The sequence below is a fragment of the Strix aluco genome, chromosome 6 (assembly GCF_031877795.1).
Source record: "Strix aluco isolate bStrAlu1 chromosome 6, bStrAlu1.hap1, whole genome shotgun sequence".
Taxonomy (NCBI): domain Eukaryota; kingdom Metazoa; phylum Chordata; class Aves; order Strigiformes; family Strigidae; genus Strix; species Strix aluco.
In genome coordinates, this window is record NC_133936.1 from 21,356,149 (window position 1) to 21,370,873 (window position 14,725).

At 34.3% G+C, this 14,725-nt stretch overlaps 1 protein-coding gene across 5 annotated transcripts in view; it reads left to right on the top strand.

Moving 5' to 3' along the window:
- Positions 1–14,725, top strand: part of LOC141925228 (sodium channel protein type 2 subunit alpha) — a 79,479-nt gene that overhangs the window by 51,863 nt on the left and 12,891 nt on the right. For all 5 annotated transcript variants that reach the window (XM_074828995.1, XM_074828997.1, XM_074828993.1 and 2 more), the window contains exons 18-21: positions 9,764–9,884; positions 10,250–10,404; positions 11,407–11,580; positions 13,717–13,839. In XM_074828995.1, coding sequence (XP_074685096.1) covers positions 9,764–9,884; positions 10,250–10,404; positions 11,407–11,580; positions 13,717–13,839 — 573 coding nt within the window. The remainder of the gene's footprint in view (positions 1–9,763; positions 9,885–10,249; positions 10,405–11,406; positions 11,581–13,716; positions 13,840–14,725) is intronic.

The window sequence follows — 14,725 nt, forward strand, 5'->3', positions numbered from 1 at the left end:
ATTTTTGAACAGTACTACATGCTATGGTGTAGACATAAACTAACAAAGGTTTTCATAAGTGATTTCCTTGTGCTTGAATCTGAGGGTATAAATATGGCTAAGATTCTAGTAAATCTCACCCTGAGATCATTTTTTGTACAGACTGCATCCCACAGTCATATTTTCTTGTTTCTTATCAGAAATGTCTTTATTGTTCTTTTGAAAATATTTATAGATTGTTTGTGTTAGTATTTATCTTGCTCTTCAAAACTATGACTTGGGTGTAGAACAAAGCAGAAGTTATTGTAGTTTAACTTTTAATTGCTCTGTGTAACAAAGAGGGTGATTGTATGAAAGTTTCTTGGTCTGATGTAGGATTTTGGTTGATTCTATTCTATCTTTGTACGTAGAATAAGGAAAGGAACCTTCTTTAGGCACCTTTACACCACATAGGGCTTAGTGCATTGTTCTGTCCTTCCACTGTTCTGCTGTTCCATTGTTCTATTGTCCCATTGTTAACTGTTTCAAAACTTATTGCTGCCAAAGGAGCAGCAATTCTACTGCTAATCTGGTCAAATTCCACCTATCAGTGAGCTCATCCATAATGATTGCATATGACAGTAATGGCACAGGCTATTTTTCCGTCTTTTTGTAAATCACGTAGTTTCTTGATAAAGGCCTGGTCCTTCTGGGTTTGTTCTTTTTTCCTGCTAGTCATGTTCAAGTCCATCTATCACTTTCAGCCTTTTCCTTGCTTAGCAGCTATTGATTGCCAGAGGACGTACTGAAATTTTGGGAAGAAAGTGTCTTAAGTTCAGTACTAGAAAACGGAATACTTTGGATTTCTTAATCACAAAATATTTATTGCTATCTTGGTGGAGTAACAAATACCTATTTGTCATTCTGTATTTGTCTGTAAAGTTAATATCATATTTTTATCAGTTTCAAAGGTGCTGTCAACCTAAACCTATCATTTTTTCATAAAACATTCTAAATGTCTCAGTTGGAAAGTGTGAAGAAGATACTGTTAGTTTGTTCTCCAGATATATTGTAACTGGCAATGATGTTTCAGATTATATTACTGTATGAATGACATTAAAAGAAAATCTGACACAGATACACTCTGAGATGTTGACTGTGAAGTCCCAGTATGATCAGAAGCATGCACGCAGGAAAACTCTCCTCTCTTCACTTCTTATTTTGTGCTCCCACCCATATTAGATTCATTCTGATAATGTCACTGATTCTGATACTACCACTTATGGTAGTAGTAAACCATGTTTTAAATTGTCCTATACCTTTTCCTGTGCTTGTTCTTTTTTAAAAGTGATGAAGTTATGTATGTATTAACTGAAATTTTATCAAAATAGATTATAGCTCTGATAGTTTTTAATTGGCAGCTTCTCTGCAAAAAGTAATTTGGAAGTGTAATTGGATTCTACTAATTTAAGTACTACATGGCATTAAAATGACTGAGAAAGAAGTAATATAAATATTTTCTTTAGTGATTATTAGATTAATTAGCTGCTGAAGTCTGTTTTTAAAAATGTAATCACAGGACTGTTCTGTACTGGTGGAGTATTCTCCATTTCTTATGCTGAAGCTACAATTGTGAAATAAAATATACAGAAAATAATTTATGATTCACTGAACAGTGGTAGCAAGAAGGGACGTGACTTTTGGTAGTGCCTAATGATTAAGGCATCTGTTTTGAGAATGAAATATTCCATGCTACAAAATCTGTTTATAATTTTTTAACAGTCAATAGTCAGTGGCTAAAATGCAGAAACTGCCTTGAAATCGGGACCAAAACCTGAGTTTCCCATATGAATTCCCTGATCACCAGCATTCTTCCTTTTGCTTCTTTTTGTAGCCCGCTCAATCTTTTAACTATTTACTCCACAAGAGCATTATGTCAGTAGAAGAGATGGAGGATGTACCTTATTCAAACCTATAGGCTGGTGGTTAGCAGGACAGAGTATGACTGTAATGACAATGGCTCATCTAGTTCTTCATTGTATAACAGGATGGTATGACTGCTGACTGTCTTCATTAGCCAAATCTTTCCTTTTCCCAGCAGAACGACCCCAACTGGGTTATTCTATAAGGTGACAAAAATATTGGTTTGAATTCCTATAGGGAAAAATTTAAAGCAGATTATCTCACATTGGAGACATGAGCTCTAGTCATTAAGCTTCCACCATAAAAGAAAGGCTTTCTCCTCCAGATACAATATTTAAAAGAAAACAGTGTCTTCATTGCATTCTTGGAGGCACTTAATCCTATAAATATGTGTGTTAATCATGCTTCAGGAACTGCAGACTGATCAGGTGGTAAGACAAAGAAATGCAATTCAGTCAGGAATGAGCTAGTGCCAGGCACTTTTGACCGGTCAAGCCTGAAACTCTTCTGAGCATGTCACGGATGATATTCAGGACCAAAATTTCTTACTCTTGCAGAAGTTGAAGGTGAAAAATTGAAGGAAATGTTTACAAATTCCAGGCATCTTAAAGAGGGAGACAGCAGTTGAGTGAAGACATTGAGCATATTTTTTATTTAAGTGCCTAAATTTCAAATAGATTTTAATCACAAAAGTGCATTTTTTTTGTCTTAATCCTAGTTCCCACTCTTCACTAGATAATTCTTATTCATTATGGTTTTTGATATAAAGAGTGATGGCTCATTAGTCACAGGAACAACACTCTTGTCATGAAAATGATCCATAGTAAAAGAAGGCATTTTTTAAATTAAAAAAGTGAGTACAAATGTCTTGTTGTTCAAGGCTTCCTCTTTTTTGTCATGCCATAATGTGCCTTGCATTTCTGCCCTCTCATGTTTTCCCATTTATATGATTCTGCTGTTGCCGAGTGTTGATCTGCCAGTCAGTTCATTGCTTATACCACAAATAAAAGAACTGAAGTTAGAAACTGTCACCAAACCACATTCCATGAGCAGTATCCCAAATGAAGGGCAGCTTAGGAATCCATGTACTGTGAGAACACTGCACAAGATAGCCAGATGCTACTGAGCGTGTGTCTGTGTGCTTTTGCTTTTCTCTATGTATACACATATTCACTGTGGTATAGGGCAATAAGCTGAATTTCTACAAAGTAATTGCTGCTTATTAGCAAGTTTTAATTAATTATATTAATGTTTGGTTAATTTTTATTATAACATACATCTTTTCCAGTATTTTGATGAAAATGTTAACTAGGCTATGCCCTTCTAGAAACAATACATCCAATATTGTACCTGCTAGTAGGTGTGAATTTACAAGGAATTTTCTAGAAAACTGCCTGAAAACTGAAATAGAATTAATTATGAGAGCATTGTCTTCATAAGAATGGTAGTGGGGAAATACAATGTAATAAGGAATTAGAGAACAACTCCTAAATAACACTTTACCATGGAAGTAGGGCCATTAACAAATATGGGGCCACTGTGCTGAGTCTGTTGTCCTAAGTAAAGGTCCGTGGACCTGAGCTGCATTATTGCCATCCAGCATAGAAGCTATAAAAATAATTTTTCCTTTTTAGGTCCTTAAGTACTACGGGGATGATTTATATAGAAAATGTTGTAGTGCATGTATAGCTGTGTAATAATTAGATTTTTATGCTAAGTGTAACTTTTAGGCTAGTAATTACGCGAAGATATACCAAGTTACAAGATATTTTTAAATGCCTTGAAAAATATGGGATTTCCTAATACTTTAATAATGTATATTTTACTTTAAGCAGTATTCAGCGCAAAAAAGCAGAGGTGCTGTGTCCTGAACTTCATTTCCTACCATTCTTACTTCTCACAGGAGTAGAACCAAGCTGGATCAGTCAAGCGGGCAGCTCTGGTGCCTTTTAGCGAGGCAGAGCATCGTGTCACCAATTTTACACAGGTTACCTAAGCAAGTTATACATCTATACGTATATACTATATAATCACTTTTTAACGGATATTGACTGGCCTGCATGCTCTTCAGCTATGATCCTGTCCCATTCATTGCAATAAAGTACAAACATGCACAGCTGCTCTCTGCTGAGTCACGGGACTCGCATCACAGCATGGTCAGGCGAGATCGGCAGCCCCAATATTTCTGTGGTTCAGATGCTATACTTTCCATGATATTTTAATAGTATTTTGCAGTGCATGCTATGTACCTTTCCCAGTCTTGATGGTAAAGTTTCAGGATTCTGTTTTTGAAGGGTTTTCTTTCCTTTTGAAGGAAGTCAGAATATGTAACACGTAAGCTGTGTTTCACATCAAAAGCTTATATAAGTCCATTTGTAAATTGTGTTGGCGATGAAAAGCTGCTAGCTGTTTTGGAAAACTCATACTATTGTATTTTAGCTTATAATGGAGGTTACTTGCAAACTCATGATAGTCACATTTTTATTTTTCACAGTTTTTTTCTTAGAAATGCTCTTCCTCAGTACTTGTATAAACATTTAGTTATTTTGGAGATTAATATGCAGTACTTGAAGCACCATTAAGCATGAAATTCATTTAATTTCCACAGTCAAAGCATGTGACCATCATTTGGTTAAAAAAGCTCATATAAAATTGGTATTTGGCTGGTCAAACATTCAGAGATCAGTTCTGCTCTTACTTACGCCCGCACTTATAAGTGTAGAGATGCAAAGAGAAAACTGAGAGCAAGATCTGGCCCAATTCAGTCTGACCATAGCTCTTTAATTATGCTCACAAACTGATTACCTCCCAAAACATCTAAAATTGTCTGCCCTGAGAAACTTAAACTTATTCTTATCTTACTGGTAATAAATAAAGTTAATCAGTCTAGCAAATAAGCTACTGATTTTGGACAAAAAGGTCCCCAGCTTCAGTATGATTTACATCTCACCTATTAAACATTGCCATAATATTTACAACACCATAGTTGTATGATGCTCCTTTCAGTTTGGTAAATCAGTGGAGTTAAAATATATTTACTGCATAGCTTTTTGTCTTACATGTTGGAAGGAATAATTTACCTGATAAGTCGTAATTTGATTTAGAAATATTTGTTATTCAAAATCCTTTGATACTCTGAAGAATTTAGGCTTTGGATTGTGAATTGGTCACATCATATTGGCATATTGTGATTCATAGTGGATGATATTAAATTGCTAATATTAGAGTTAATTGGAGTTCACTTAATCTCTACAAACAGCAGTCCCTTGCTCTGTTTCAGAAATATCCTTTCACTATGCTTGTGTGAATTAAAGAGCCTTTTTAAGTACCTTCCAGTGGGAGAGCTTTTGCAAATATTTCCACTGCTGCTTATGATGCTCTTGCTTTCATTCAACATTCTTGCAAATATTTTCATTTATGAAATGCTCATAAATAAGTAGATCAAAGGAATTATGAATAGCAATAAAGTACAGAATGGACTAGAATTTAGGGATCATGTTTTTTTTCAGTATTTGCAAACAGTAATCATCACTGAATTGTTTTGCTTTGATTTACAGTGTTCTGTTTTTTTTAACTGATAGAGTTGTTATGCCTGACTGTATAAGCATAAGAAAGAGTGACATCCAGATTCCACTTAACAGTACCAGTTGAACTACAATGATATTTACCAGTTGGTTGATTTTATAGGTGATACAGCTGTACTGAAAAAGACTGGATAAATTTGGGTATAATATTGCCATTTATATCACAGAACATCTCATTTTCATACTGACATCCACACAGCACTGAGAAAATAAAAACAATATAATTTCCATTATTTAACATGTTCACAGGTATTTGTGAGGAAAGGAAATTAAAAGCAAAACAAAAATGGTGTTTGTTCTTGCTGCCATCTTCCTTCTTATGTCTTTTCTGCTCTTTGTTCCTTCAGTCCCTTAAATTATGATTTTAACAGCTATTAGTGGCATGCTGGCCAATCATGAAATTTCAGGCTTTTTTAAAAATGTTAAACTGAGAGCTGTTCATCTACTCTCAGATAATCATCTTTGAAGCAAACAAAGACGGAAATGCTAGAAGCTCAAAGTGGCCTGGCTCTAAGTGAAGCAGAATTGTATGAATCTATGAGATGTTGTCAAGGTTCAGAAAGTAGTTACATCAAAAACTTCCTGACCTCATCCTGGCTGCTGCTTTTCACAATGCTGCTCTGATAGCAAGCTGCTTTCCACTTTCAGTTTCTATCTTGAAAGCTAAACTAAAATCTTTATTTCATATTGTACTCTATTGCTGACTAAAGCATGACTGGCAAGGCTGTTGGTAGATGTGACATAAAAAATATATATATACCTCTCTCTATGATAATCAGTATACTGCTCCTTTAGAACCATGTAAGTACTTTTGTCCCGTCTTCTGTGAAAATGAGATGGAGTATGTACATTCTGAGGTTTTGAAAAGTAGATTTCTCCAAGAATAATTTCCTTAGCGTACTATTCAGAAAAAATCTAGCATCATAACTCTTGAAGAGTGTCTAATATTTCACCCTGATAAATCTCTTATAATCTGGGTGACTGAATACTTTTGAAACCTAGAACTATGATATAAAAAAGGCTTTAAAAGGACTTACTGTTATATCGAAGATAACATTTGGATTTGATGATTATCTTGTTTCTACGGGTTCATTTTTAAAAGAAGATGCATCATGTTAAGTATATAGCATTGCATAAATTCAGTTTTTGTAATGCTGGTGAGCAGAGAAGAATTTATCAGATATAAAGATAACTATGGATATGTTAAGGTGAAGAACTGGGACATATGCTACATACCTAACATATCAGGGTCTGCAGTTAGGGGTAGTCTAGCTATCCATCTGGATTCCGTATGTGTGAACACTGGCAAGGCACAGTAAGTGGTAGGAAAAAGTCTTCCTATGTATTAAAGCATATGGACAAAATATAATCAGCAGTAACATGGTCCATTCCCAGGTGATGTTGTGCTGAATACATAGGAATCAGCACAGCATCCTTGGGTCAGTTGCTTTATACCACAGCAGAAGTGACTCTTACTGAAAAGTTTTCCTAGCATACTGAACTTAACTGATTTGGTAAAATCTTAAGATGTTGTATCATAAAACCTTCCTAGCTGTTTGTAATGCATACTAAATTTTATCAATATTGTATACAGTGCCATACAATAAATTGAATGTTATAATTAACAAAGAAACAAACAAAAAGAGAGACGCCATAATTTCTGTTGAAATCTTAAAATTTTTTCTTCCCCAAATGATACTGAATTTTTACAGATTGATTTTATTGGATAATTTTTATAATATTCTTCTTCATATACTGATCAGGTTGGGGCTAAGTTCAGGTATAACAGAACAGTATGCTAAGCAAATACTCTGTTACATCAACAACAGAAGAGTAACAATTCTCAGTGAGATAAGACATTTAATTGTTGTGTTTCAATTATCAGCTGCTGTTGATTCATTTTAGGATTTTTCTGTTTAGCTTAACTCCTGTGATTATTATTACAGCTCTTTAAAAGAAGCATACCAGATTTTCAGTGAGAAGAGACTTGAAAGATACAACTCAGCATGCATACTGACCCACATATATAAAGATGGCTTTCTGATGTTCCTGTTAATTGACTGTTCTACTGATAATTTTCTATCTTTTCTATCTGATCTTTTTGATCTCTCCTTATAGTGGATATCTCTAATCTTCCATCTTGAGTTAACTGTTAGTCTTATGCAATTTCAGTAATAGGAATTCATTGCCCCTCTTAAAAATTAACATGTGCTGATTAAACTAACTGTGTAATATCTGAGTTACTGAACTCTTCATTTTCCTGTAAAAGAATGGACAGTAGGTCTTTCAAACTTACAGTTTAACCAGTTCATAATTTTTGTTTGCGCTGCTACTACTACAGCATTCTGCTAGAAATGCTGTCCAGATCGGAATGATGCAAGCAACATTTTAAGAAAATTCTACGTAATACAAACAGATAGTCACTTCTCAGTTTAAAAATTATTTACTGTATTGTATTGATAGATGTTAATTTTTAACACCATATATACATTTCCTTGGAATGTACCTTGCGTTTATGATATTTCTGGCCTTTCCTAAAACTAATGATTGACTTCCACTGATGTTTAAATGCTGTGGTTCTTAAGGACTACAGTATTTATCCCATACTTAGCAGTTTTTCCATTTTAGAGGCAGTATTCCACACTGACCAAACTGCGATGCATTATCTATAATTTGAATATGTTGCAATGGGAAATTTGTAAATAATAATCTGCAGAAAAGTGTGCACCTATGTCTTTGTACATTGGACCTAACCTCAGAGATGCTTAGCTTTAGGTCATGCCCAACCTGAAACATGAATATGTAAGCTGGGTTTTCCAAAGAAACATAAAGGGTGCACAGATATCACTGAAATTACGTGCATAATACACCCTACAATAATGTTGCCATCTGTTTGGTTTTCCTTAAAGGAATCTGGGCTATAGTGTACCATGGTACACAAAAATCAAAGTTAAGCCTATGTCAAAATCACGACACAATATATTGTCAGTGTGATTTGATAAAATCAGAGTGGGGGAGAAAGGAATTAATCTTTTTGTTTGAAGAACATACTTAATATTGTCTGCAATGTAAAAGTAGTATGGTACTTTCTGTATTCACATAATATTGTTTACGTTTCCTTTACAAAATCTGTATAGAATTTGAAGCTTCTCAAACATCTTTTAAAGGAATAATGCCTCTAACTTAAGTTTTCAGTGTCAGCAAAGAGATATCTTTAATGTTACTGTGGACCATCTCTCTGTCTAATATTAATTGCCTATAACTCTATACTAAATATGCTTACATCATTCCCTTAATAAAATTAGCTACTTATCAATGCAGCCATTTTACTGATGTTATACTCCACATAGTGATAACATTAGAAGAGTCATAGAATGCCGTGATCAAACTACTTTTACTTATTATAGTACTCATATTTGTCTGTTGCCAACATAATGATGGTGTGAAAGAATAATTTTGAAGATCTGGATTATATTATCAGCATGATTCATTGGTGCAGTATTGTTTTATGACAGTATTGTTTTAAAAGCATTTGTTTTCACTTTAGTCTTCCAAAACTAAAGATTTTTTTTTTTACTTTTATAGTGATTGGACATGTATGTGTACTGTACCAAAGTAATAAGTAGTTTCAAAATGCACAATAAATTGAGAAAATGCATTGGCAAGTGAGAATGCAAAATATCAGCTGCTGCTCTTAAGTATATGTGCTGCTCTTTTGGAAATAAAGAGAATTAAACTATCCTATACAACTCGTAACATGTGTTTTCATGTCAATGATAATGAAAAGTTTATATTAAAACTTTTTAGATTTTACAGACTTGATAGAATAACATTTACTTGAGACATGAAAATACATCTGTGCAGCTTGCTGTTGGTTTGGTCATGACGTTGGAAAATTATCTGTATTAACACATGCTATCTGAAGTGTAATCTGAAATGCAGCCACATGATTGGAATAATTAAACAATACAAAGTGTGAAGGTACCCATTCCTAACTCACTGAAATTTCATTTCAGAATTCTTATGCGTGGCTCAGAATAGTAGTCTAATAATTTCAGCAATTCCTTGTATGAAAATATCAAAATATTTTCAATAGGGAAAATGCACATGATGTAGTTTCTAATCTTGTGACCTCACCTGTAGTAGAGCAATTTGGCATTATAGATCGTAGATAAGAAATTATTTTAATGTCAGAGCACGGAATACATGCAAAATATTTTGGTATGCATTTAAAATGTGAACTTCTATTCGAGATAAATAAAATTGAAAAAAATAATTATGTGGGGTTTCATTCACAGAAATTAAATGCATCCAGTTCATCAGAAGGCAGCACAGTTGATATTGGACTACCTCCAGAAGGGGAACAGCCAGAAGCAGAACCTGAAGAAGCTCTGGAGCCAGAGGCTTGTTTTACAGAAGGTAGGCAAAGCAAAATATATGCATGGTGATTAGACTTAACTGTGTTGATTTGTGCTGGATTCTATTTTTATTCAAAGTCAAGAAGAAGCTTTGTGATTATAGTTGTATTTTCTGTTTGTATTAGTAACTCCTTCAGAGGTACTGCCATAGATGTACTGTTCTCACATTTGCTCTCTCTCCTTGGAAGGTATTATAAGAGTTACAAAGCTTTAACTTCAAATATTGAAACAAAAATCTTCAAATAGGAGAAACTTATCTGCAAACATCTATTGCAGTAGCACTGAAATAAGCCAAATGACTTCTGTTCATTGTGATTCCTAATATTTACCTTATTCTGACATCTCAAAATTTATTATTGCACTTAGGCTGTGTGAGGAGATTCAAATGCTGTCAAGTCAGTGTAGAAGATGGGAAAGGGAAAATCTGGTGGAATCTTAGGAAAACCTGCTATAAGATTGTTGAACACAACTGGTTTGAGACCTTCATTGTCTTCATGATTCTTCTCAGCAGTGGTGCTCTGGTAAATTCAATGTGGAACTATTGTGTCTATTTTAAGCAGCAAGCATTTAGAATTACAGTTAATTATATAGCTACAGGTAACATATAGAATTTAACATCCAATTCATAAATGTTCTAATGTCAACATATATCAAAAAGTATTTGGTGTGTATTGTAGGATACGTAAGAGTTTGCTCACAGGCTATGAAAGAAATTGTTTGGCAAGTTCAAAAGGTAGTGTTAATGGAAATAAGAAATTAGTTATATTAGACTGGTATTCACATGTCTTCATATTGATGATAATAGCTTTTTTTTTTGTCTTATACACATGTAAAATAAACCACAGCTGAGATAGGAACTTATCAATGGCAACCTGAATTGTCAAACTTAGATGTAGGGTGCCAACATGATTCTGTAAGGTATTTTACCAGATTCATGTTGAATCAGGTGTGCTGATGAAGTACTAAAGTAATTAGTTCCTCATAGCAGGAGCAAAATATAGTTTACTTGCTACACTTGGGTCAAAGCATAGTGATTCACTGTCAATGTAGATATTTGCTTTTGAAAAGAGTTATTAATCTCTGTTCAGCATTGCTTTGTGGGTTAGTGTGTATAGTAGTGTGTATAGCTTGGTTTCAATTATTAGTTCCTCAAAAATTCTATATCACAGTCATTTTTAAATCCCTCATATGATTTTGACATAAAGTTGTAGCTACCACAAAGGATATCCTTATGTTAATAAGTCATTGCTATCCATGGAAATTAATTGAAATGAGACTTGGAGAACGGTATTACAGAAAGTTTCACCAATCACTGTTCAGCTCAGTTGAAAGCTGAATATTGTGTTTGGACCCACCTTTATGAAAAGACTACAGTATGGAGTGAAAGCAAAAGTTGTGCTTGAGGGAAGAATATATGTATTATCATCACATATATCTCCAATTCAAATTTTTTCTTGGCTACTATATACCACACTGCAAATTGTAAATACATTTAATTATATCTTCAAAAATCTTTTTCACAGGCATTTGAAGATATATACATAGAGCAGCGTAAAACTATCAAGACCATGCTGGAATATGCTGACAAAGTTTTTACTTATATCTTCATTCTGGAAATGCTTTTAAAATGGGTGGCTTATGGCTTTCAAACCTATTTCACTAATGCGTGGTGCTGGCTGGACTTCCTGATTGTTGATGTATGTATTCTTTTTCATGTCCTGTATGACAGGCTCTAAAAATCAGAATACTATGTTTTCAGGATAAGCTTTCTGTTCTATTCAATGGAAATTCTATTTTAAAACTGTTGCTGTGGTATGGTTTACAATTCCGTGCAGAAAAGAAAAAATACTTAGATATACTTATCACTCTAGAAATGTTTTGTTGATATTCTCTAGTTTTGTGATGTTGTAATGCTTTATTGAAATGATATTTTTTACTATTTTTTTTCACGGTGTGGAAAGGATGCTGTTCATCCTCTTCAGTTTTTGCTGTATATGAAATTTAAACATGTCAAAGAAATTGCTTTAAAGGATTCTAACATTCTAATTAATTACTGTAAGTGTCCTGCCACTTACTCTGTGTAATATGAAAGGAAAATGCTGCTAGAAACTCTCAGTTCCATTGTACTTTTCAGTACTCTTGCCCTTTTCGCTGCATGGCATGGGTGACCTTAAAGGGACACGTGGAGAACTGTAGATGAGCTCCCTTCAAATGGATTCTCAAATGATTTTCAAAAGGCTGCACCACCAAGTAGCAGATACACATTGTCTGAAGGAGACCTAGTGAGAAGTGCATTGTAATTTCAAGTCTATGTGCTCAACAATGCATGCACAGTACAGAGAAGCATAAATGGAAATCTACAGATCTTTAACCATATATAGCAGACATTCATTTCCCTTCCATCCCCAATAGCTTGACTACATCTATCAGTGCTAATAGGGCATCTCTCAGTTCCACATATGTAATTCCCATGGAACTCAAGGTAAGAATGTGTCTTGAATCACTTGTTTGCTCATTCCAAAAAGCAGCAGAATTCTATAGAAATTGCTATGTATCTCCCTAAAACTACAAGGATATGATAGACCATGAAGTCTTTATTATACAGAGCTTGGAAAACATTGTAACTTTTAAATCCATACCAGCATTGCAGATCCTATGATAAAACATGACTATATGCACACTTAGTATTCTGTGGTTGAGTCTATACCCTTGTAAAACTGATTGGCTCAATCATCAGATGTGTAAATTACCATGACCAGTAGAGCTTTACAGAGACACTGCAGACAATACTTTACACTGACATTATATGTTCACTGTATTTATCAACAAATATTTAATTCTTATTCAATAATCAGTGGTTTAGTTACTTCTGTGAACTTTATAAATAATATTATTAGTTTTTCATGTCAACCCTACCCTGGTGCAATTTTTTTCATGGAAAAAATTAATCTCTGAAGCATTTTTTTAAATCTTTAGTCAGAGCATTGAGATAATGAAGTGAAAAGATTAATTTGGAAATTAATTAAGAGAGGACAGGAAGGATGGAAGGGACGAGCATTAAATGGAGGGAAATAGAAGATGGTTTGGTTTTTTTTCTTTAATAGGGCCACTCCTTCCCGATGGTTTACTATAAAAACATTTGTAAGAATTATTGATGAAAGATAATTGTATTATTTATTTTACAGCTATTCTAGTTTATTTACTCATCTGCCTGCAGACCAGACCAGCGTTATGCAAGCCAGAATTGATGAAGTGGTTAAAGGAGTCACATGGAATGTAATGAAGTGTGGATGTGCCTAACAATGAAGCTTCTACCATTGTCTAACAGTCCTGATTAGTCTGGTTAAATCTGAACAGCACTGGTAGCTATGGCTGTTGAATAAGATTTTCTGGACATTAGACAGACACATTTGACCAAAGACCGGGTCTGGATGTGGTTTTTGAGAGCTTTTACATTCTCCTCGAGTTCTGAAGATATCATGGAAAGTCCTGACCTAAATTGAGCATTCCAATTCACCCAACTTTTGGGAGTTTTCTTTTTGCATGTGACTTCATTTTTCTTTAAATACCACCAAATGTTGACTAGTTTATGTGAATTTAGAAAGGATTTTTATACCATTCTACCAACATGATTTCATCAACAGGTACCAGAATATACTTTTATTCTACTTTGTCTGACTTGAAAGATCTTTCTGCATTATATAGGGATTCCTGGAGAAAGAGGTCCAGCCTTGAATCTTCTTGAGAAGTTCAGGGCACTCATCATTCCCTCCATATGTATCAAAAGGATATACAAGATGAATGAGCAATATTGCCTTTCTGTTTTTGTGTAGGTCTCTTTGGTTAGCTTAACAGCTAATGCCTTGGGCTACTCAGAACTTGGTGCGATTAAATCCCTTAGGACACTAAGAGCTTTGAGACCTCTAAGAGCCTTGTCGCGATTTGAAGGGATGAGGGTAAGACAAAATGAAAGAATCTGAAATAATGCATGCATACACAGAAACAATGCATGCAGAATAATCAATGACAAATCCATGCAGAAATGCTACACTATCATCCTATATATTTTACATTTATCACTAACATATAAGCAAAAGGCTTCATCTGCTTATATGAATTCATGTGTTATTGCACACATTGTTACACTTCTTTAGGTTACTTGGCCTTTCACCCTATTTCATATTTTCCTGGAGGGCCCAAGGATCTATGCAGTGTTACTACAAAACTGAATTTATCCCATACAAAGAAATCCTGCTATAGTCAGGACAGTTTTAAAAAAAACATTACTTCCTCTTAAAAGTGTGTGCACATATGCACACATATATATGCACATGTATATTTCATACAAGGTTAGAATATCCTGCACAGTCTATCAAATATCTTTTAACCTACCATTCTGTAAATATTAATTGAGAATTTCTGTAACAATTTAAAAGTTTTGTAATGAATTCCTATGTTAATGAGTAAATTGGCAGTGTTAAAATACCTTCTCTCTTTCAGATTAGAACGATTGCATTCTGTTTAAGACAACTGTTCTAGCATATCTAAGATGGAGCTGCTTTTATGATAACTGGCCTAAATTGGTTGCTTACTTTTTTCCATACTGATTTTAAAATGTTGATTATCATCTATAGAGCACTAAGCAGCCTGAAAACATGTCAGAAGACTTTTGCTGACAGAGTCGGGTATATTTGAGTAGTTACTATCCCCAGCTGTTTGTTATCACCATATCAGTTGCCACAGCTGAGACCCTCAGCTGCCCGACTGGGCACTCTCAGTCTATTCCAGTGCAAAGTCCAACTGAAACAGACAGAGACCTTATGTATTCTGCTATGACATGAA